Source organism: Artemia sp. Qi Xiang Cuo, chromosome 5, assembly GCF_049724085.1.
Source record: "Artemia sp. Qi Xiang Cuo chromosome 5, ASM4972408v1, whole genome shotgun sequence".
Classification (NCBI taxonomy): Eukaryota; Metazoa; Arthropoda; class Branchiopoda; order Anostraca; family Artemiidae; genus Artemia; species Artemia sp. Qi Xiang Cuo.
In genome coordinates, this window is record NC_142798.1 from 21760791 (window position 1) to 21786286 (window position 25496).

Genomic DNA, 25496 nt, shown 5'->3' on the forward strand with positions numbered 1-25496 from the left:
ATATATATATATATATATATATTTTTATATATATATATATATATATATATATATATATATATATATATATATATATATATATATATATATATATATATATATATATATATATATATATATATGTGTGTGTGTATATATGTATGTGTGTATATATATGTGTATGTATATATATATATATATATATATATATATATATATATATATATATATATATATATATATATATATATATATATATATATATATATATATATATATATATATATATATATATATATATATATATATATATATATATAAAACTACTTTACAGCGCCTCTAAACGTGTTTAAGATACTCTCAATTTAATTTGAAGCATCTATAATGCTTAATATATAATTACATAATAGCTTATTGACATATTTGTCCATTTTGAGAGTTATAGCTACTACGGCCGTTTGCCCGTGCCGTTTACCAAAACACTGTAGGTCTCCCCATTTGCCTGCAAATCCAGTAAACCTGTCGGTTATATCTCAACGCCAAAATACGGTATTCTGTCTGAGACTCAAGGCAGGCAAGCCTATTAGGCTTAGGTCACTTGTTCGCCTGTGAGTCCAAGCAAATTCAGTCCCCCTTTTTGCATACAAATCCAGTCAATATTGTCCGTCATGAATCAAACAAAAAATCTCGATCATCCCTTAGTTCTATGGCTATCTATCTTAGTTCTGCCTTAAGATAGATGGGTGGATGATAGAATATCTATCAACAAGTGAAAATGACATCATTCTTATACAACCCTGAAAAAGGCTTATTGCCCTAGGCTGGATGGATGGAAGATAGACTATCTATCAACAAGTGAAAATGACATCATTTTTATATAGTCCTGAAAAAGGCTTATGCCAGCTCTGTCTCTCACTCAGACTATCCGCCTTGGCTTTGTCTACAATTGGCTAATGGCTTGATGGCAACTTGATTGTTGGTGACAGTGTGTGCGGGTGAATGTTTTACAAGGTATAAGAAATTTGGCCCGAATCCTCCGCCTCACCATGGATCATAGAGCTGGGTTTCTATAGGATATGTTAGGATTTTTGTAATGACTGTGTAATTGTTGTTTGTTTTATTAATCTTGCCATGACATATGGGCAAGATTTCTAGTTTTGGGTTGAAATATAGCCCTTTTTAATTCAAGTGGTCTACTCTTTCCTATATACATATTTTACATAATAGCTTCAAGATCGAAAGAGTAAGAAAATAGAATATTTAGACTATCATTTGTTCTCATTTTATTGACACTTTCATGCAGAACCACTGCTTCAAAAAAACAAAAAAATTCTCTTTTTCTAGTTTTTGGGTTGAATTATAGTCCTTTTTAATTCAAATGTTAGCTATTGTCACCTTGTTCTTACATTACTTTTTTGAAATTAGACTACAGACACTACATCCTTTTTGTTGTTTGTTCACTGTTATTGTTGTTGTTGTTATTGTCCATAGAGCTTTAAGAAGACCACCAGTGCTTGTTTACACGTTTTGTAAAATTAACGAATAGAAGAACAAAACAGTTTTATCCAAATTCTAAAATTATAGATGTATATTAGCCTTTTGGAGTGACTATTTTAGAGGATAGAAGGGGTTAACGGCTCAGGTTTAAATCCCAAACCACAACAGTAAAGTTAAGACCGTCTTAAAGAATTTCTTGTAGAAGTTGGCTCACTATTTCTCTGTAAATAATTTTTTATTTTTCAGAATTTCAGGATACAAGGAAAGGTCCTTTAGTCACGTCACCAGCTCTGTATATCAGAGTATACTTTTCTAGAATGTCTTTTGTGACACTGCTGAAGTTTAAAAATAAACAAGTGGTTTCAAAGATAAGCTAAATTCATGAGTGTGAATTGATTTACTTAGGGCTTCCAATTGGTCCTTTTGTAACTGCAACCCGCAAGCTGATTTTCGCTAATTTTCGCTAATTAAAAAAATTGGCTATTTTTTATAATATCGTGGCTTTGCCTCATGTACTGTTCCTAGCACCATGTTGGGATCTTCAGACAGCCACGGACAAAATGGGTAATGATTAAAAATGGTAATGGTATTGGTATTGATTAATGGTAAATGGTAATGGGTAATGATTAATGGTAAAAAATTTGCCGTATATCGTGTACCCTTAGTGTGCCTCGTACATTAGCTGGCTGGATTCTGAAATTTGGGCTAATTTTTTTAACATATCCGCATTGATGTTAGCTAAAAATTCAACTGCACATGGGCCATAGAATGTCGGTAGCTGTTCCCTTGGTAGTCGACCGTTTCTTACATTTTTAAGTAGATTTCACCCGAGCTAACCCTCTTCCCTCCTCATAGGTGTAGCACTAAACTGTTTGTTACCCAAACACCCTTGTTACCAAATACTGTCTGTTACCAAACAGTTGGGTAACTGTTTGTTACCCAAACACCCTTGTTACCAAACACTGTTTGTTACCAAACAGTTGGGTAACTCTTTGTTACCCAAACACCCCTGTTACCAAACACTATTTGTTACCAAACAGTGTTTGGTAACTGTTTGTTACCCAAAGTGTTTGTTACTAAACTGTCTGACAGCTACGGACAAGAAAAAAAAATAGAAAACTGTATTTTAAATTTGCTAAGTTTCCTTCCTCAACTTCTTAGTTGGTCTCGAAGTCGTTTCCTTATGAAAAAATATTTGGTTTTCGACCCTTTTCTTAGTGTTGATAACATGGTCTCTAGCCTGTGTCGTCAAAAGATGGACCAGCCCTGGATCGGTATTCTTTTTTATTCATTTGTAGTGGGTGTTATGTATCATTTGTGTGTAGTAATTATTTTCTTTCTTGTTTTTTTTTTCTTTTTTTTGTACTCCATCATTTTCACTTAGTGAGTTGATGGGTAATAGAATATTTCATTCATTCATTCATTATAAAGAAGACCCAAGGCCATATCCAGAAGGGAGAGTGGTTAGAAGTTTGAAAGCAACTCAAATTGCAACATTTATTTCTGGACAGAAAAAACAGTTGTGAAATATCCATCTTGTTTTTGGAAAGTTGCAATTTCTTTGAATCGCGCCCACTAGCATGTTTTCAGAAAGAAAAGGGGGTTTTGTGAATAGAAAAGGGAGAGGGGGGGATTTGGGAAAAAGAAATACTGTTTTACACTGGTGTTTAAAAATAGTTTAAAAATAAACAAGTGGTTTCAAAGATTAGCTAAATTCATGAGTGTGAATTGATTTACTTAGGGCTTCCAATTGGTCCTTTTGTAACTGCAACCCGCAAGCTGATTTTCGCTAATTTTCGCTAATTAAAAAAATTGGCTATTTTTTATAATATCGTGGCTTTGCCTCATGTACTGTTCCTAGCACCATGTTGGGATCTTCAGACAGCCACGGACAAAATGGGTAATGATTAAAAATGGTAATGGTATTGGTATTGATTAATGGTAAATGGTAATGGGTAATGATTAATGGTAAAAAATTTGCCGTATATCGTGTACCCTTAGTGTGCCTCGTACATTAGCTGGCTGGATTCTGAAATTTGGGCTAATTTTTTTAACATATCCGCATTGATGTTAGCTAAAAATTCAACTGCACATGGGCCATAGAATGTCGGTAGCTGTTCCCTTGGTAGTCGACCGTTTCTTACATTTTTAAGTAGATTTCACCCGAGCTAACCCTCTTCCCTCCTCATAGGTGTAGCACTAAACTGTTTGTTACCCAAACACCCTTGTTACCAAATACTGTCTGTTACCAAACAGTTGGGTAACTGTTTGTTACCCAAACACCCTTGTTACCAAACACTGTTTGTTACCAAACAGTTGGGTAACTCTTTGTTACCCAAACACCCCTGTTACCAAACACTATTTGTTACCAAACAGTGTTTGGTAACTGTTTGTTACCCAAAGTGTTTGTTACTAAACTGTCTGACAGCTACGGACAAGAAAAAAAAATAGAAAACTGTATTTTAAATTTGCTAAGTTTCCTTCCTCAACTTCTTAGTTGGTCTCGAAGTCGTTTCCTTATGAAAAAATATTTGGTTTTCGACCCTTTTCTTAGTGTTGATAACATGGTCTCTAGCCTGTGTCGTCAAAAGATGGACCAGCCCTGGATCGGTATTCTTTTTTATTCATTTGTAGTGGGTTTTATGTATCATTTGTGTATAGTAATTATTTTCTTTCTTGTTTTTTTTTCTTTTTTTTGTACTCCATCGTTTTTACTTAGTGAGTTGATGGGTAATAGAATATTTCATTCATTCATTCATTATAAAGAAGACCCAAGGCCATATCCAGAAGGGAGAGTGGTTAGAAGTTTGAAAGCAACTCAAATTGCAACATTTATTTCTGGACAGAAAAAACAGTTGTGAAATATCCATCTTGTTTTTGGAAAGTTGCAATTTCTTTGAATCGAGCCCACTAGCATGTTTTCAGAAAGAAAAGGGGGTTTTGTGAATAGAAAAGGGAGAGGGGGGGATTTGGGAAAAAGAAATACTGTTTTACACTGGTGTATTTACCTGCTTAATTTGGCTGGATGAGGAATACACTGTGAATTGCTGTTATAAATTTTGCAAAACCATTTCAACCCGTTTTTCATTAAAGCCCCAGAAGTTTCGGTTAAACCCCTTTTTTCGTGCAGGGTATTGTTTGATATATGGTTAACAATGGTTAACATATGGTTAAAAAAGTACCTAAAAGTGTTTTCAGACACTCTCGAAAACATTTAACATATCTCCCTTAGCGTTTCGAATAGCCCTTGCTTCAGAACTAGCATGCCTTCGAATATTCTAACCTTAATCCGCACTTGTCTTCTAATTATTCCAAACTTGCTCCAAGTCCAAAAAATACCCTGTGCCATGGCTGTTCAATATTTTACATTTTCACAGCATCCACCATCTTTACTAATAATTTTACCCACGTACGTGAAGCTGTTCACTACCGAACATACATAAAAATACAGCTTTGTCAGTCAGTCACTATAAAAAGCGTTTCGAATAGGATGGACTACATACTACCATTGACCCTGGGTAACGCGCCTAGGGGGTAAGGGGGTACACTTGTCCGCGCGCACAGTATCTGTTAAAACACCATATAGATAAATGAATTTGTCTTCGTTTTTTTAATCCTTGGGGGATTTCAACTCAGACCAGCCGAAAGTATCTCGGTAAATATATACCAAATCATATTATTGAGTTATGACTAAAGTGAATATACCACTCGATGCCTTTTTTTTATGCTGATTACAAATATAAGAATCATTTCTATTGGAAATAAATTTTAGCCCCCCCCCTACATATGCAAATGCAGGGTATATATTTCTACATTAGGGGGGGGGAGGGGGGGGGGGTAAAGTTTAAATTTACCTCTCATTTACATCAGAAACAAAATTTGCCCACCCCCCTAATGTAGAAATATATACCCTGAATTGGCATATATAGGGGGGGGGGCTAAAATTCATTTCCAATAGAAATGATTATTATATTCTTAATCAGCATAAAAAAAAGGCATCGAGTGGTATATTCACTTTAGTCATAACTCAATAATATGATTTGGTATATATTTACCGAGATACTTTCGGCTGGTCTGAGTTGAAATCCCCCAAGGATTAAAAAAACGAAGAAAAATTCATTTATCTATATGGTGTTTTAACAGATACTGTGCGCGCGGACAAGTGTACCCCCTTACCCCCTAGGCGCGTTACCCAGGGTCAATGGTAGTATGTAGTCCATCCTATTCGAAACGCTTTTTATAGTGACTGACTGACAAAGCTGTATTTTTATGTATGTTCGGTAGTGAACAGCTTCACGTACGTGGGTAAAATTATTAGTAAAGATGGTGGATGCTGTGAAAATGTAAAATATTGAACAGCCATGGCACAGGGTATTTTTTGGACTTGGAGCAAGATTATTATATTTGTAATCAGCATAAAAAAAGGCACCGAGTGGTATATTCACTTTTAGTCATAACTCAATAATATGATTTCGTATATATTTACCAGTATCTCTCCGCGGAGGATTCTCTCCAGTAATTTTCTGGCCCATTTTGGTGATTATTCTGCGAATTAGTAATTTAAATAAGAATCTCTAATTGTGTTTTCCTTAAATCGGTAATCTATGCTTTTTTACGTTGGTCTTGTAGACAAAAGACACGCTTTTGGTACTTATTGTCATTTGTTGACGTAGAAACTTCGAAAAGGGCTCATTCGGATAGAAATTGAAAGAGCTCTTTAATAGTCAAAAGTGACTGGAGGGCAATCAGCCCCCCCCCCCCACACCCATCATTTCCCAAAATACTTCCAATCAAAATTTTGAGGTAGCTATTTTGTTTCACGTAGTTCAAAAGTCTAGAAATTATGTCTTTGAGGATGAGAAACCTAATTAAGACAACAATGTTTTATATTATTACAATGCTAATAATTCAACTCAGACCAGCCGAAAGTATCTCTCCATGGAGGAGTCTCTCCAGTAATTTTTAGCCCATTTTGGTGATTATTCTGCGAACTAGTAATCTAAAAGATATGTCAAGTTTTTTCCAGAGTGTCTGAAAACACTTTTAGCTACCTGTTTAACTGACCATACATCAAATAATTTATAATAATAATATAAAACATTGTTGTCTTAATTAGGTTACCCCAATATATATATATATATATATATATATATATATATATATATATATATATATATATATATATATATATATATATATATATATATATACTTTAAGACTTTCTATTTTGTTTCACAGAAAACATTTACAATCTTTTAAATGCCTCCATGAAACTGTCTCGATATTCTTTATAAAAAGATTAAAATTTGGTTTCCTAAAAATAATAGGATGAGACATCCAGGAAAAAAAAAATCACATAATGATAAGTCTTTTTTCCCCTGATAACTAAGCTATAGAGCTTGTTCCCCAGGTTTCTTTCATATATAATCGCACCTAATTTTCAGTTTCCAGAAAATTTTATTCCAGGCTTTCAGTAGAATCTGGAAACAATTTTACGGGCGATGGAACATAAAATGTATACTTTTTTCTATAATTTCTTTTTCCAAAGGATGGGAATTTCAAATTAGCATAATCAATATACACAGTACCTGCTTCCTTCGAGGTAACTGAAATGGCCTTAATTCCTTCGTTCTCTCAAGAGAGAATTCAATTTCAGGCATATCTTGAGTATTTCTGGGGAATCTCAGCTGGCTGTCGTCTATTTCCGTTTTTCTATATAACGAGCCGTCCGTTAATCCTCGGATCTGGAAATGTGATCAGTTAGAAATGTAATTGATTAAAGCACACTTCTAAACATGTACTAGTGAAAAGATAGGCTTTTACCTAATACTCAAATTGGTTAGAAGATCTATTCTTGCTGATAAATTATTGCAATAGATCTGCGTCCCTCCACCGCCAGAAAAAAATTTGAAGTGACTAGCAACTAATAATCAATTTCACTAGTGGACGTGAAGTATATCATTACCATAAGAATCTTGATAAAAAACGAAAATCAATGTTAAAAATGTTACTGTTAAGCAGTAGTCAATGTTACTCTTAAAAATGTAAGAAGAACGACATTAAAAAAAAAAAAAAAATTAACAAAGAGACCGAAAGAAAAAACTCTAATAGATGAAAACTGATATATAAGCGCTCTTGATTCCCAGAGCTATTTGTGATCTACGCCTTATCAAGCTGCGGGGGGAGGTAATATTGCCCCTCCAATTAGTTCAATTAGCATAAAATATTACATTTACATGCCTACCGGCACAGAGGTGGAAAAGACAAGGCAAGCCATCATGAACCTTTGCTAGGGAATTTCTGGGGGAGGGGAGGCTACTAGGAAATTTGATTTCAGAAATTTTAAACGGTAATATTTCCCTTTCCCTATTTAAATTCAGTATTCCAATGCGTTTAAACAGATGTATATTATACAGTTAAACATCAGAGAACTACTATTCTCTGATCATCAGAGAACCATTACACTTATTGTTTCGAATCTCAGCAAACACAGAAAGATCTTGCCCAAACTTCAAGAATATTGTCAAAGTATAAGAGTAAATGACAAAAGTATAAAAAATACAAAAAACCTCCAGTAAGTGTTTATAAACAACGCTTTATGCCCTAGCTACACCATAACTGTTGACAAAATGGCCAATATTTATGAATGGCATGTGTTTTTCTTTATTTTGGTGTCATACCTGTACTAGAAAAACAGAAAATTGAAATGAAAAGAATTGGTTTGGAAAGCTAACATTAGCACCAATACGTTTCAAATTGTTGCAGTTTTTCTTCTTCTTCTTCGAAAGAAAGCACTTGGAGTCCTTCGTTCGGGGTCCTTGTGGCTTCAAAGTTGGTTGATGCTCCTCCATGGCATCGATTTATATTCTTCCAAGTGGGGAAAGAAAACTATTTGGGCTTATTCATAAAGACAAAATACGGGAAGCGTATGGTCCTGCTATCTTTCCCCCGCAATTTAAGAGTAGATACTCGGCAGGTACCTCTACGGCTCTTGCGACAGGACCCTCCCCTTCTTCTGCTTGTCAACCCTTCTTCTTATCGATTTAAGGACATCTTTTATAAAATGATGAGGAAGAAGTCAATGATTCTCTTGAAGATTCTCTTCTAGCTTCTACATTTCCTTTTTTTTTTAATTGTGCCTTTAACCTTGACACTGATTAGTCAATCACAAATTTTATGTTTCAAAATTGAACAATGTTCAACACTAGAAACTACAAATGGGCTACATAATTGGCACTGTAGCCGTGCGTAATTCTAACTTTACTGACAAGTGTTGGTATAGCTTGGCCCGGATACTATGATCAAATAAAGAAATGAACGCTAACATGCATCAACGTTGCCTGGACGGCAACCTTTGATGTTTACGTCAGAAGTTTGACTTTTCGAATAATGCATACACTGAAGTTTAACGAGGGTGAGTATTTGTGTGGAATTCTAGCTAACCATTTCTATTTCAGTTTTTTTTTTGCACGAAACGCCATCTATAGGCAACAGATAAGATAAGATTTTATTCATTATCAATACACACACAATAATACACTGTGCTAATCCCCCCAAAGGCTCCCTGGCCTGTAATTATGGGAGTATATACTGATCACAAACTCAGAGAACAATAGCTAATGTAAATGATTAATGCACACTTTCAAATATCTACTAATGAAATTAACTAGTGAAAATTTGTCTCTTAAACTCGGGGCAGGGGGAGGAAGTAATTGCATTAATTCATCAGTAAAGCCAACGAAAACTTCATTCGAGGAGGTTATGAGCCTTACCTTAAGATGTGTATTACCAAAAAATTTTTTTTAGAAAAGCCTACAAGACATCCACATACCCAGTGACCTAGAAACTTATCATTTATGATATTTAATTGACGAAAATTTATTCCAGGAGGGTATCGGCTTTACCCTAAAATGTGTTTTACCCAGTAAAGCTTTATAGAAAAATCTACACAAAGACGTGCACATACCTACTGATATACGAATCTATTAGTTACGAAATTTTATTGATTAAAGGTGGTTCCCAAGAGATCAATGGTGTTAATAGTGAAATTGACCAGATGTTATAGTTTTTCATTATATTATTCAATGTTGGGGGGGGGGGGAAATAGATTGAGATAACTCATTAGAAGGGAAAGAGGCAAACACATTTCTTGAGGAGGTAAGTACCATGATTTATTTACTCAAACCAATAAGTTATAAAATCTTTAATTCGAATCTTTGGCGATTCAAAATAAGTAAAAAAAAAATAAAATATTTAAAAAAAACAACAAAGTTTTGATGCTGAGTAAAAATGGACTCAGAAGTAAATAAGAAAATCAACAAATGATTTACGAAAATATGGTTGGGGCTTTCGTTGAGTCCCGTATATCCTTAATGCGTTCTGGCCAATGAAAAAATTGCAGCAAAAAATTTAAGCATTTCAAAAAATCATGCCTTGGTGTTTTTGTGGCAACAAAATTTATCTATGTGTGTGTACGTCCAGCAGAATTTTTTCTTACAGTCTACTGAAACGAGCTAACAGGAAACCAGCAAAAAGGCGAGGAAAAAAGATGGTACGTTTTAAGAACCAATACAGAATTCATAAAAAATTTAAAACTGAGTGAGCAAGCTCTTAGACAATGAACGGCAACACATTGGGTACAATGTCGGGTACATTTGTGTCGGCAACACGGCAACACTTGTGTACACATTTTGTGTACCCGACACAAAATGTATTTCCATAGCAGACTCAGGTGAAACTTCATGGTGTTTCTTGTATCTAAATGTTCTTGTTGCTTAAATTAATACTGATTTCATCATACACTAATCCACCTATAAATGCAAAACTAACCGCAAAACTAACAATTACAAAGCGAATATAATCGACAACCATTACTACCAATTCCACTTCACAGTCGGTCTCCCTCTGTGCTATAATTTTTGACCGGAATAGCCCAAATTTAAGCCTTAAATTTAAGCATAAAAACTTCAAGAGATTGCACTAATGAAATCTGAATCGATTTTGACATATAATTTTACAATGAGGTGTAGTGAATAACACTATCGTTCTAAATGTTCGCAACAACAATTAATGATATATTGACAGAACAAGTCTTAACCAAATGAATTGTAACACTTATGTATGTTAAATGACGCATTATCATTATTCTTTATTACCAATTTATCGTGTCTTGGACCTATTAAGCCAGAATAAAACCAGAAGAAGTCGATAAACAACAGGAAGCAGCAGTAGAGGTATAGTGGTGACTTGCAGAGTCAGATCCTGAATAAATAGTAACATTTCAGAAATAATAACATTTTTTTCGATCTTTGACACAATGCTTTATAATCTGAGTCTTCCTAAGTGCCCAAATTTCTAAATGACACATAAAAAGTAAAATAAAGGAGAAGAAAAAATAAATAAGCGGTTGATAGTGTCTCACCCTGTAACCTCAAATGTAAATTAAGGAGGAGTGACATGGGGGCCATCGATAAGATTACCGAAGATCTGAAGAAGCAGCCAGTCGGCATAAGACTTAAATATTGTACTGGTATGTTAATAAATTGAGAGGGAATAGTCAATCTGGACTTGTCCCAGTTAAACTTAAGAACGGACCCAAAATTAGTCAGAAGGAAAGAATTAGAGAGAGATGAGAAGAAAGATTTATTTTATGAGAAAAATTAGTAACAGTACTAAAAGGATTAAAAAATAATAATGCCCCAGGTGCTGATAGTGTGGTAAATGATTTTAATATAGTGGTTGTGAGATTAGAGATAAATTACTGAAGATTATGAATATGATTTTTGAAAAAGAGGAAATACCTAACGATATTAGGAAAACTATAATTAAACCCCTCTATTAAAAGGTGATAAAGTGAGTGTGGCAACTACAGAGCCATTAGCCTCGTTTCTGTACGAAGGAAATTTTTATTATGATGACGCATTTTAGAGTTTGAGATGCTGTAGTTAAAGTTTTAAAAGAATAACAGTGTTGTCATAGAAAGGGTAGAGGATGCGTCGACCAAATTTTCACTCTGAGATTAATAATTGAGAAGTGCCTCAGTCATCAAACGCCTTTAGTCCTCAGTTTTATAGATTAAGAAGAAGGTTCTGATTCTACTCATAGAAGAGGTTTAGCAAAGATTTTATCCTTGTATGGTATACCAGACAAAGTGACCAGTACGAGAATAACATGTTGCGCATAAGGTAGGAAATGGGGTTAGTAGCTGGTTTCGTGTTAAATCAGGAGTTTTGCAAGGTTTCGTCATCTCCATATTTATTTGGTTCATTTTGATGGACTTTGTCGTAAGGAGCACAGCAAAAGCAATGGAAAAACACGGGATGAATTAGGGAAGTAAATCTCTCCTTGACTTAGATTACGCTGATGATTTAAGTATCTTAGCTAAAAAATTTTGGAAAATGAATGAACTTTTAGAGGGTTTCTGAGCACAGAGTGCTAGAATGGGTTTGAAAATTAATGTCAAGAAGACTAAGTCGTTAAGACTAGGAATAAGTGAAGGTGAAAAGGTGATGATGGGTAATGAGAAGAAAGATCAAGTGGACAGATTCACTTACCTAGGTAGTATCATTGGTAAAGACGGTGAGTGCAGTGAAGATGTTAAAAGTAGAATAACAAAGACCCAGAATGTTTTTTCGCTATTGAAACAAGCTTGAAAGTATAGAAAGATAAGTCTACGAACCCAGATTACATAGAATACTAGAAGCTGCAGTGAGGACAGTGGTCAAATATGGTTTTGAAGCGTTGGCCTCCGAAAAACGGAGGAAGATTTGCTAGATGTTTTCCAGAGAAATTGCCTACGGACCGTTTTGGGTACCCGAGTGACTGACCATATTTCAAACAGTAAGCTGTACGAAAAATATGGTTCAATCCCGCTTTCTAGGGCTATAATGCGGGAAAGGATGAGATGGTTAGGACACGTTCTGTGGATGAGGAGTGACAGATGGCCAAAGATTGTTCTTTTTGGACAAACGTCTAGGGCCAAACGAAAAGCAGGTCGTTCACGAATGGGATGGGAGGATATCGTATGGAAAGATTTAAGAGGAATGGGAACTTCTTGAGAGGGTGTAAAGAGGGAGGATTTGAATAGATTGGGATGGAGGAGAAGCGTGCGTAGCTGTGTTGGCCACAGGTGGCTTACTGCTGCAGTGAGTTAGTAGTAGTAGTAGTTCTTACTTTGCTATGACCATAATGATTTTTTTTCTCCTTTTCATTTTATTTATTCAACTTTATAAATGTTATTGGTATCATGTATTTCATTATTCAATTTTCTGTTTTTGCTGATGGGATAATCAGATTGACCCCTTTCCCTCCTTTTTTAGCCCATTATGTACTTATCAGGAGTTTTAAATCATTTAATTAGTTATACAATATTACAAATTTCACAAAAAGTTTAAAGGTCTAAATTTTGGGAATTACCAATCGAACAAAACATTTACTAAAAAAAATGTCTGAAAACAGACTTAAGGGCGAGAGCAGCCATATTTACCCAATGGCGTTCTCGGTGGGGGAGGGGTCAGGAAGCCTCTTCCCCCTAGTTTTTTTTATCCCCTCTAGATGTTGAAAAATACATTTTTGGGGGTATTTTCATTGCGAAAAGGTTCTTTAGTATTTTCATTGAAAAAAATTAATTACAAATTTCCCCCCCCCCAGCTATTGAAAAATACATTACGCCCCCCTCTCTTCTCCAAAAAACGTCTTCAATACAGCGAAGGAAGGACATTAGAGAAGGAAACAAAACTCTTCTAAATCCTAACTCAAGGAAAGGGATATTGATTCGGACTAAATCACATTCATTCATTCTACGTGAATTTAGAATACGTCCTCTGATTTTATCGCATTAAGAGTTGGCAGAAATTTTCCTAAGTTTCAAACTTACCATGTGAATTGCCCTAGGTGATAAGTTTCAACTATTTCAAAGTTTTCATTTGATGTAAAATGGCACGAAGACTCTGAGAGGTATCACATAAGAAAGAGTAGACTCTCAAGATCCTCCGTCTTAATTGGATTTCAAAAGATAAATGTCAAAAGTGAGAGATCAAAAGACACGTAAAAGAGAAGGCTCTCCAAAGAGCAGAAAACGATACTTTGTAGGAGGAATGAAAACGACAAGGGAAAGGGTTATGCAAAGATGAAGGCAACAAAAGTGTGAAAAAAAAACTGAGTATTTGAGCTAATAGGTATGTATATAATAGAGACTGAAGGTCATGTCTACCCGCAATTTAATGATTTATACCGCTTGCATTGTATTTAAAAAAATGAGTTGGTTTTGGACATCCCCCCCCACACCTCGAGGTAACTTCCTCCATATGCACCTCAACTACAGTTTTTGCCTTACCTTTTGTTTTGAAAGTTTTGGTCAGTAAAAGCAGTAATGGTGAGTGTAGACATCTGCCTGATGGCAATGATAGACGAGAAGGTTCAGAGAGCTGCGTTTCTGCTGAAAAACACCCGTTTTTGCGTTTTCTGTTAGCCTTTATCCTTTTTTCGGCAATGCTTTATCGCAGCTCAACGTCTATGTTCTAATAACACATGGAACACAGTTTTTGGCTCAAGAAAGTTTCTTTATGCTTGTAATGCAATTAAAGCACTGAATTTCAACACACAACCAGGATCTTCCACAACCCACAGTATTCATGCCGTTTTTTTTAAGTTTGTTTTCTAAAAATTTGCGTCTTTTAAATTCATTCTAAAAGTGAATATTTACTGTTTGCAAAATATTATAATACAAATTTAGAATTTAAGTTCAAAACAAAATCTTATTTTTCGGATTATACATGTGAGGGATATTGTGCAATGACATTTGTATTTTTTTTTTTTTTTTGGTGGCTCAGACTAAAAAAATTGAAAATTCACAACACAATTGCATTGTTCTATATATTGAACAAGTTTCCACATAATTTTGAAATATTCAGCGTTAAAATGGTCATAAAAAATTAAAAAAAAAAGAATCAATAAAAAAACATATGCAAACACCCATATCCACTAAAAGTCGTTTCTGGGTAGCTAGCATTTTGGTTAAGTGAGCAATTTATTATACCTAGTTAAGATGCAACTTATACAACTATGTTCCAATAACACAGAGAACACAGTATTTGACTCGAGAAATTTTCTTTATGCTTGTGATCCAATTTTAAACACTGAATTTCAACATACAATTAGGGTTTTCCACAGCCTACAGCATTCACGCCGTTTTTAGTTTTTTTAAAGTTTGTTTTCTGAAAACGTGGGTCTTTTAAACTTGTTCTAAAAATTGAGCATTTACTATTTACAAAATACTTTAGTTAAATTTTGAAAGTTAAGTTCAAAACAATTATTTTTCAGACTGTACATCTGAGGGATTTTATGTAATGATGGAGTTTTTTTATGGGTGGCTCACACCAAACTAATTTAAAAGTATCACTACTTAAAAAGGTAGGCAATAGAAAAACTAGGATTAATATAATTAGAACTTCACTAACACTCATAATATTTGCAAAACTACTTTTGATTTTTTCTTTAATTTTGGTGGTTTATACAGAAAATGTTTGTGAGGAATATAACAAAACTAGCAAAGACTGACAAGATTTTGAACTCAAAACCAAAATTATAGAACTCTCGCAAGTAGTTAATTATTTTTTTCATAAAGACGCCCAAATGTAACCAAAAACTTTATAAAATAGGCCTATTGTATTAAAACAGCGTGTGATAGTATAACAATAATCATAATAATAAAAGAAAAAAAAATTCTGACTGAATTTTCCTAATTCTCTGTCAAAAGTAATTCTTTAACTTCCTAGTTTATTTCTTGGGTCGATTTTGTTTCTAGTACATTAGCTTTTTTTTTTACTAAAATCAGTTGCAAGTGCTTAATAATTTTTATGTCTGAAACACAATTAGGAATTAAGTAAAAATATTATTTTATCTCAGTTTTTTGCTTGTCTAAAACACAAGCAATCAACCAACGACAATCAAACCTTTACACAAGAGCTTATGGCACCCGAAAAAATCCTGTCACATTTTTTCAACCAATATAAAGAGCAAAACTCTTCATAATTTCTTTTCATTAATTATCAGTTTTGAGTTTTATTTATTAGTTTTCTTTTATTTAGCATTTAAATACAAGCGCAAAGAAGCACAAATATAAGCGCAAAGAAGCACAAAAGAGAGAATTTGTTCTTTATTTTTTACGACCATTGTTGTTGTATTTCCAGAACTATTAAAAACCCAGTGCTATTTTATATATATATATATATATATATATATATATATATATATATATATATATATATAATATATAAATATATATATATATATATATATATATATATATATATATATATATATATATATATATATATATATATATATATATATATATATATATATATATATATATATATATATATATGACGATAATAGACTAGGTACAAAAGGTTGAAGCAGTTCCGGTGGGGTGGGATGGTTTGGGGTCTCCGCTCGGTCATAAGCTCCTTTCTCCGTCCCTATCCCTGACAGGCTAATCATGGTTGGGTTGCATCATAGTGGTGTCAGAGTGGACCTTTCACTAATATTCCTAACCAAAAGCACGACTGCTAGCAGCACCACAGGGTAACCTTAAGGATTGGCACCCCTCGAGGAAATTACAGCCTAGTAATTTACACACAGCATTTGCACTGGACACTGTTTAATGGATAATTCTTCTGGTTTTGGTCTGTTTTGTGGGCTTTATTAGGCTGAATCATAGTAGCATAATATTTGTAGGCAATAATAGCTTACATAATGAGGTAATGAGTTGCAGGTATTAGGTTTGAGATTGCCGGTGCAGGATTTCGACTCTTGTTGAAAGAGGAGCATTGCCAAGTATGTGAAACCGTGTCGTGCCCAAGATGGGCCAAGGAGTGCAAAAAGCCATTCATACATATTCTGTTCATACTGGAGGTCCCAGAGACTTCTGCTGTCCGTTTGTAATATAGGCTGCCCGTTATACACGCTTCGTGTAAACTTGAGAAGATGAGTTAATCCCCGTTCTGCACTGGTTCTGGGGACCATTACTTTTTCTAACGTAATAATAATTTCAATGATTTACAGAACACAAAACTTTCAACTTGGAATGTTACAACGTTAAAAAACAATTATCGTATCGACTTTTTGACTGACAAATTCAGAGAATCAAACTGGACTTGTTAGGAGTTTCAGAAACTCATACTCCAGGGACAGGAAACATCAAATTAGGTGATATAAAATTTATTTACTCAGGTCAGAAAAATGGGGTGCATAGACAGGGAATTGGGCTCATGATGAATAAAGAAGCTGATAAATCTTGTTTTGGTTGGGAAGGAATTAATAATACAATGCTAGTCATTTTACGACCATAAAGTGCAGGGTATAAGTTATAGGAATATATGCCAGCGAAGAACCAACTGATGGAGATGGTAGTGACACAGATGAATTTTGTTTACAGGAACAAATAGACAGGGTACAAGGTAGAAATGTGGTATTTTTATTAGGGGATTTTAATGCCCATCCTGGTAGAAATAGGGATAGATGGTACCCTCGTCTAGTTAAATTTGGTGTAGGAAAAGAAAACAGTAATGGTTACAGACTACTGCAATTTTGTAGGCATAACAATCTAGTTGTAACCAACACAGTATTTGGTCACAACAGTCCCATAAGTTAACATGGTATTCACATGATGGTTGACAGCTATCCTTATTGATTAGGTTATTGTAAACTGAAGACTGGATGGATTGATACAAGATGCTTGGGTATATAGTAGTGCTGTTATTGATGCTAAAAGTAGAAGTAAAAAACTACGCCGCGCAATGCAGAAGAGGCGCTGAGAAATGCTCACAAAGGCATGGCTTTCATTCAAGATAGTGCCAGACCCCATGCTGCAAATGTGACAAAAGAACTACAGAACTATCGATGGGGCGTTCTCTCCTTACAGCTCCGACCTCGCTCCTAGCAAATCTCATCTGTTCCTTCATTTGAAGTCTGTCCTTGGCGGTCAGCGCTTCAACAGCGATGAAGAGCTGAAACAAAATGTTACCATATCGTTGACAACGCAGGCGGCGACATTCTATGAAGAGGTCATACAAAAAATTGTATCACGTTATAATAAATGCCAGGAAAATCACAGGAGTTATGTCAAAAATAGTGTAAGGGTTCCATTTTTTTGTAAAATAAACTTCGTTGCTTTATTTGCACTAATTTTTATTTTTAACTAAAAACGGAACTTACTTTCTGAAAATACCACATGCTACATAAATTACAGCAATTCTTTGTTTCATTTATGGGCTTAGCATTATACTTTCAAAAAATTTCAAACTAGTCTACTTGTTCGATCCAAAATCAAAGGAAAATAGACCTCCTAGTTTTCGTTACCTTTTTGTCAGAAATGAATACGGAAGGAAAAATAAAAATAGTTCCTTTCAAAACAGGGGAAGTTTATAGTTTCGGCTTACCAATACAGAGGATCGCCCTGCAGAAGCCTAATGAGACACGAGCTAGATCTACCTCCCATTAGAAAACGGATATTAGGTAGTGAACGTTTCCAGGCGCTCCCCAAAGGGGAAATCGTCCTTTTCTTAGTGAGTTATTTCATTTCCGAGAGAATTTAAAAGAATTACCGAATAAGGTACAAGACAGTCGTAAAAACTCGGAAACTAGCAATGGTACCAAGATGAAAATAATATTTGTTCCTTTGATAGAAAGTGGAGAAAAAGTTTTAATTGATACGAATGGTTAATAAGCAACGATTTTGTTTTTAAAGAAGATGCTTAAAGGTAACTAGAATTCATAGTTTACACTCAGCGGCGTCAATTGAGGGGACAGGGGGGATAAGCCCCCCAATAATTTTCGCTACCTAGAGTTCGAAAAAAAAGATTTTCTTGTAATTTTTTCATGCAATCTCATGTTATTTATAATTAAAGTATTCTTTTCATAAGCAGTTCGGGATGTCAAGTTGTAAAAATTAATAAACTTATTTGGCAGGACCGACACCACCAAAATATGCTAACTCTGAATCCTTTTTTTACGTCATTCATTTAATTTGTGCTACACTATCTTAAAGTATAGATATCAGTCAAATGCTTATTTTCACAAAAAAAAAACATTGCTTACTGAACATTAAATACCATACTCCAGATCCGCTTTTTCTTCTTTTTGTATGCTTAATTCTGTAACTTGTAAAATTACCACATAGATGGCGTCGAGTGCTTAAAAACGAAAGTTTCAGCCCCTAATAATTAAGTCAAGTTTCAATGTCAAATGAACACGAGAACATCTTATTTCGAAAAAGCAAAAACAGAAAGACAGACACATATCGCTTTCTCCTGCATTAGTAGCCGAAGCCACCCAGCCCATAACTCTAGATTTTACGCCAAAGTCGACCCTAATTTGATTCCTAAGAAGTCCAACTCGTTAGAAGTTAAGGATTTGAGCCACCTGTCAAAGTTTAAAGCTTATAAGTCGGTAAAAAAAAAACTAACTAACTCCGGTACCTTTTTAAACTCCTCAGTGTAAAGCCTCAAGATTTTAACGTCACACGGACATTTATCCTGTCAAAATTACTTTTTTCACCTATGACACATTGATAATTCGAAGCCAAAATGGACCTAGAATTTTAGAAGCGGGAGTTGGAGTGCTTTCTGTGCATCCAACTCAAAATCATCAAGAATGTACAAGACGCGTTTTGGTTTTGGATGATCATTCTGTGGAAGGGCGTCACTTACATTAAACTCCCTGCATACTTTCATGAAAGTTTCAATTAAATATTCGAGGCATAGATATTGGTTAAATATGAACGATTTTAGCTCATTTATTTAACTATTCCTTTGATGTCAGATTATTTCTCTAAGAAATTAAGATCTGAAATATAACGTTGTGCAATATCCACAAGAAAGTCTAAACCACAGTGACAACTTGTTCCCAGCGTAAAAAATTAAATAGTCAGCACCGAGGAGCCTTCAGGAAATCAAAGAATCGAAGATATTTACCAATTAAAGAACTTTTCTGAATGAGAAACCGTTTTCTGCAAAGAAGATTCCGAATATCCATGAGATGAGAATTACGGCATTTGTCTTGAAACCAATCTTTTGTCTAGAAGGGATTGCTATCGAAGTGATTTAGAAGTGCATTAGTTTAAGCGTACTTTAATTTCCTTTCTTTTGCTTAGACATTTCCTAGAGGAAAATAGGATTGCATACACTTGGTATAGCTTTTCACGGCTTAAAAAAAGAACTGCTAAAAAGAAAAAAAGGCATAGATTTTCTTTTTCATTTTTCTCCGACCACTTTGTATGGAAGGGATGGTAGTAGAAACCATAAAGTGGGCTTCCTCAATTAAAAATTGGAAGTTCTAGTGCCCTTTTAAAGGGCCAAAAGTAATTGGAGGGCAGACAGCCCCTTCCCAGGATCCCTTTCATTACCCAATCTCCCCAACAGTATCCCCCAAGATATGGGAACAATTTTTTTTAGATACCGACTTTGTTCAGAACAATCGAACTGCACAATAAATATGCCTTCGGGGATGACATGATCCCCACACAAAAGCATCTAGTTATGTGATTCTCATTTATTTAAAAATAGGCTTTACAGTGGGAAAAGGGGGTTGTTTGATTTTGGGTGTCCTATTGGCTCGAAATTTTCAGGGGTTGTTCTCTGGTCCAAGAGGATCAAACATTTTGTTGGAAGGAGAGAGGGCGAAAAGGGCTTTGACATGGACCCAGAAACTGCTTGCCCCTACTCAGTTTGCAACCTACATCCGCAAGCTCTTGGGCCAAAAGGAACTTAAAGTAAAAAAGGAATATTTGGGGCAAGGCCCCTAAAAGTGGGGCATGAAAAAGGGCCAAAAACGTTTTCCTTGATTGGCATCAAACTCATATCTTTAAGTCCTATAGCTAAGAGGACCCCTACGCAGAAATAAAACAAATGTTGGTTCCTCCAAAAATGTGGCCCAACACAGGACTGAAAAACAATTTTTTCTAAACGGCTTGAAACTTCAAACTAAGTCCCTGGCCCAAGGGTACCCTAATACACTATCAGATCGGCTTGAAATTTTTTTGTTTAAGTACTTCGGCCATGAGGACCCCAGTTCATAAGTAAAAATTGAAAAGAAAATTTGGCTCCCGTGAAAATGGGGCCCAAAAAGAGACAAAACAAATTTTAGTTGGGGCATTGGACTTCGAATGACTTGTAACTTTCAACAATCGTTGCCTGAGCTACGCGGACCAAAAATTTTGTTGCAGGGAAAAGATGTGAGGAAACCAGTCCCAAAAAAAAAAAAAATCCAAAATGTCCTTGGGCCGAGGATAACTTAATGTACAGAAAAAGTTTTGGAGCATGGTCCCCCAGAATTAGGCCCGAAAAAGCATCAACGACTTTTTTACAACCGTCAAACCACGCTCTGTCGCTTAGACGGTTTACGTGGGCAATAGACCTACTCTCTAGTGTTGGGCGATATTTTGATTAATCGATATTTGTGCTTTTGATATTCGATGTATCGATATCGATATTTCGTGTCAATATTTTGCTATCTCATGTATTTGCTGAAGTTTAGTAACACAAATGGTAAATAAAGGGTATTCGTATAACTTTTTTTTCAAAATTCAAATAATATAATAAAACAAAAAATAAAAATAAACCTCGATTACATAAATGAATATAATAAAAACCCAGATTTGGAATTATTCGGGTTCAGGAAAAGAGAAAAATAAACTACTGGCCATTCAAAACAACAGCATGTCAATGTTTTTTCCCTAAGAGTCATTTCCACCGTTCAGTGATTATCTGACCAGTCTTGAAAAAAACTTTCAGAATCGACACTGGTAGCAGACACAGAAATGAATTCCTTTGTCACTATATACGGGTGTTTTTGGAATTCCATAGGACGAGACTTCTACAACTTGAATGGACAGGTTTTTATTGTAGCTATTGGCTCTCTGTTGAAAAAGTGCAGTGCCATGATATATTCGGTTGCATTTAAAGCATGTCCTGTCTTGATTATAAGGACTTTATCGTGTGAACACCACAAATTGGCTGGATTTTGATATGACTACATCGCAGGGACTGCCATGGTACTTGTATCTTCTGATCGAGATTCAGCAGCCAACAAGGCCAAATCTACCTCGTTTGAAATTTTGCTCTTTACTTGTAGAAGATCGTGAGGAGAAATATATATTTTCTTGAAACGCGGGTCAAGATATGTGGCAATTGCTACGGATGTGACTAGACCAAGGCTTAAAACCTACAATGCATTTTATTCAGAAAAACCTTTTGAAGCTCTCAGCCACATCTGAGAGTCTACCAAAATCTACCTGAACAAGCTGGCGTCTCAAAATCTTAGACAAAGTCAAGACTTTCGAGATGGGGGATAGCTTTTAGAAGAGATCTCAATAGTTGCCTCTTCAAAGGGTATAAGAACCGCAATCACGTTTGAAATAACACCCCACTCACTATCAGTGAGTATGAGATCCACTTTACCGAGAAGCGCAAGCGAGCTTGTTACCGACTCTTTCAAATTTTGTAGACTACGCAACATAGTGAGAAGCGAATTCCATCTAGTGGTCACATCAGGTTTCAGTTTTTTGGTGCAAACATTGTCAATAGAGATTTGAACCTGGCGCAACTTGTCGGTAGCTACAACACTACGTCTGAAAAAGCTGACAATAATCCTAGCCTTTTAGACGAAAGGCAACAATTCAGCAGTATCAGTAATAGCACCCCCCCCCCACATCAAATTTAGAGTATATGCGAAGCACGAAACATGTGTCCACTACAGCAACAACCTTTTTCTTGATCCCCCACTCAGTGGCAATTTTCATAAGGTGAGCTTTAATAGCATCAGCAGCATATATATATATATATATATATATATATATATATATATATATATATATATATATATATATATATATATATATATATATATATATATATATATATATATATATATATATATATATATATATATATATATATATATATATATATATATATATATATATATATATATATATATATATATATATATAACTTTTCATTATAACACATCATTTGTTGTGAACTTTTCATTCTTAGTTGGTAATAATTCACACGTATCTGACTCGGGATCCGAAAGTGGATTCTTGCGAAAAAGATGCCAGGTTAAGATGTAAGATAAGGATAAATAAAATCAATTATAGATGAAAGAATTCAAACCTGCAAAGAATCTCGAAGATGTATGCTGAAAATTTGCAAAATTTTCATGTGGTGGATTTTCTGCAGGGAATATAGGGGGTTAGAGACCCCTAAAAAATATAGGTTTCGATAATACGTTTCAATATTCGATATCGATATTTGGTCCGATATATCAATATCGATATCAAATATCGCCCAACACTACTACTCTCATTTGTGGTAATTTATTTACTAGACGAATCGCTCTCGTCCAACTCAGCTCTGAGACCAGAACAGAGCTCATTCTTTTCCCAAAAGAATATATGAAATGTTTTGGGAAATTGTTAGATATCAAAACGTTTTGTTCCTTTAAATAGGGTATCTAATGAAGCATAAGGGGTTTGAACAGCATCAACAGCCTAGGCAGTCCTTTTTTTACTGCTTAGACTTAGGAGCGTTCAATACATGATAACAGCCTATACACACACAAAAAAAAAAAATAGTTCGTAAAGTGGGTAACGGAAACCACGTAACGACAAGTATGAAATTTACGTTTAATTTTCTTTGTGACCTGATATGTTCTTTAAGGTGGATTTATGCATTTTTGGTAGTTCAGTAAAATAAACTGATGGAAAGAAATACTTGATAGAACTTATTCATCTGTCTGTTCCAATGTTTTTTCACTTATTTCTCTCAATCAAGCTGGAGTTGCAGCTTTATATAAGCGTGGGCCACGGAATGACATTTCCACTTAACGACCAGCATCACTGTTGCATGTATTCAGTAGAATTTTTGAAAGAGCAATGATATCTCGTCTTGTCGTTAATCTGCAACTAAAATTTTGTTTACTTGATTTCCCCTTTGGTTTTCGTGCAAAACCTTTTACAGGGCACGCAGATACTAGTGTTATTATTTAAATAGGGCATGCAGATACTAGTGTTAGTATTCAGATGAAAGAAAAAAATTATGAGTTAGTGAAGGAGGTAACCTCAGATGAAGTTAGGAAAGTAGCTAAGAAGATGAATGGAGGATCAGGGCCAGGAATAGATGGTATACCAGCAGTTTTGTTGAAGAGGTTTCTTGATGTTTTTTTGCTAGTTTTAGTGAATATTTTTAATAGAATTATAAGTAGTGGTGTATGACCTTCCCTATGGAAAGTATCGATTATGGTACCTCTTTAAGAAAGGTTGGCCTAGTGATCATGATAGCTATAGGTTGATAGCATTAGCGCCTGCACTTAGTAAAATTTTAGAAAATATTTTGGACAATCGGTTGAATGAATGGTTGGAGGGTTATGGGGTAATTAAAGAGGAGTGGGGGGTTTCAGGAAAGGGTATATTACGTCGGATAGAGCATTTGTGTTAAGTGCACTGATAGAGAAGTATGGATCAGGTAGATAAAAGCTGTATGTTGCGTTTCTAGACTTAAGAAAGGTATTCGACAATGTAGATAGAGCTCTCCTTGAAAAGTGTTCAAGAGATGTAGGTTTACCTTTAAGTTTTATTCGTTTATTTGTTGGTATGTATTCTGGGACTAAGTCTATGGTCAGGGTTGCAGGTTTAGGATTTTCCAGGTTCTTTTACCATGGGACTGGAATGAAACAGGGCCGTACTAAGTCCTTGAAACTGTTCGTTTTGTTTTTGAACTATATGATGGAGTGTTTGGAAGAAAAATGGATTATAAAGCAGTATCTTGGAAAAATTAATTTTTCGGTGTTATTGTTTGCAACGGACACTGCATTTGTCGTGGAAACGCCAAAGGAATTGCAGATGTTACTCGGTTGGATTGGCGAGTACTTACAAATGAAAAAGTTACAGCGGAACGTTATGGTAACTAAAATGGTTGTTTTCAGTAAAAGGCATGAAAAAACAGATAATATATTTGTATTTGGAGGACAACAATTAGAAGTAGCTGAAAAAATAAAGTATCTTGGTTATATCTTCCAAAGTAATGGTGGATGGAGTTCTCATATTAAAGAAATGTTAAATAGGGGAAGAGCTGCAACATTTTCACTTTTCAGGAATAAAATTAGTGAAATAAAGAATTTGTCTTTGCATAAGAGGGTTTTTTTTTATCTAAAATTATGCCGATTCTCCATTACGGGGCAGAGATCTGGGGACATGAGAACGCTGCCCAGTTAGAAAGCGTTCAGCTAGGTTATTTTAAGAGATTTTACGGGTTGCATAGAATGACCCATACCCAGTTTCTTAAAGGAGACCTTGGACTGTGGTCTATTAAAAGTTATAGGACAGTCCAAATGATAAAATTTTGGCTAAGGGTTGTACAGTTACCCAGTGATAGGCTACTGAAGGCTGCATATGATGATTTACTTCAGCTAAATAGGAAAAGATCTTGACCTTTTAAAGTTAAAGAGGTATTGGATAAGACAGGTTTGTCTTTCGCATGGAATGACGGCCTTGGACCAACTAGTCAACAATTACAGTTGGACATGGAAATTAAGCGGGTGCTGAAGGACCAGACGATATAGAAATGGGGTGAGGAGATTAAGAATTCGGAAACTTTAAGATATTATAATAAGGTTAAGGTAATTTATTGTCAGGAATTTTACTTAAAGTTAAATTTACCGTCTAGATACCTTACATATTGGATGCAGCTACGATCTAATTGCCTTCCGATTCGTTCGAGATTGAAAGTTTTTGAGAGGAGGAAAAGTGTCCCGGACGGCATGTTTGCTTGCCCTCTTTGCCAAGAAGAGGAGGAGAATTTGGAGCATTGTCTGAGTCGTTGTCAAGGTCTTTTGGGGGTAAGGGAAAATTTATTTGGGAATGATGGAGTGCTGCTTCCTGATGCCTTGAAAAGTACGTCGTCACAATTTATTTGTCTAGTGGGAAGATAATCTTGATGAGTAATTATAAAAAGAAGAGA

The 25496-nt window shown here is 35.0% G+C and overlaps 1 protein-coding gene across 1 annotated transcript in view; it reads right to left on the minus strand.

The window, feature by feature from the left end:
- LOC148951951 (uncharacterized) overlaps window positions 1–25496 on the minus strand; it is a 181467-nt gene that overhangs the window by 51039 nt on the left and 104932 nt on the right. Inside the window, exon 4 of the mRNA XM_089089106.1 lies at window positions 7065–7220. Within this exon, the coding sequence (XP_088945232.1) occupies window positions 7065–7220 (156 nt within the window). The remainder of the gene's footprint in view (window positions 1–7064; window positions 7221–25496) is intronic.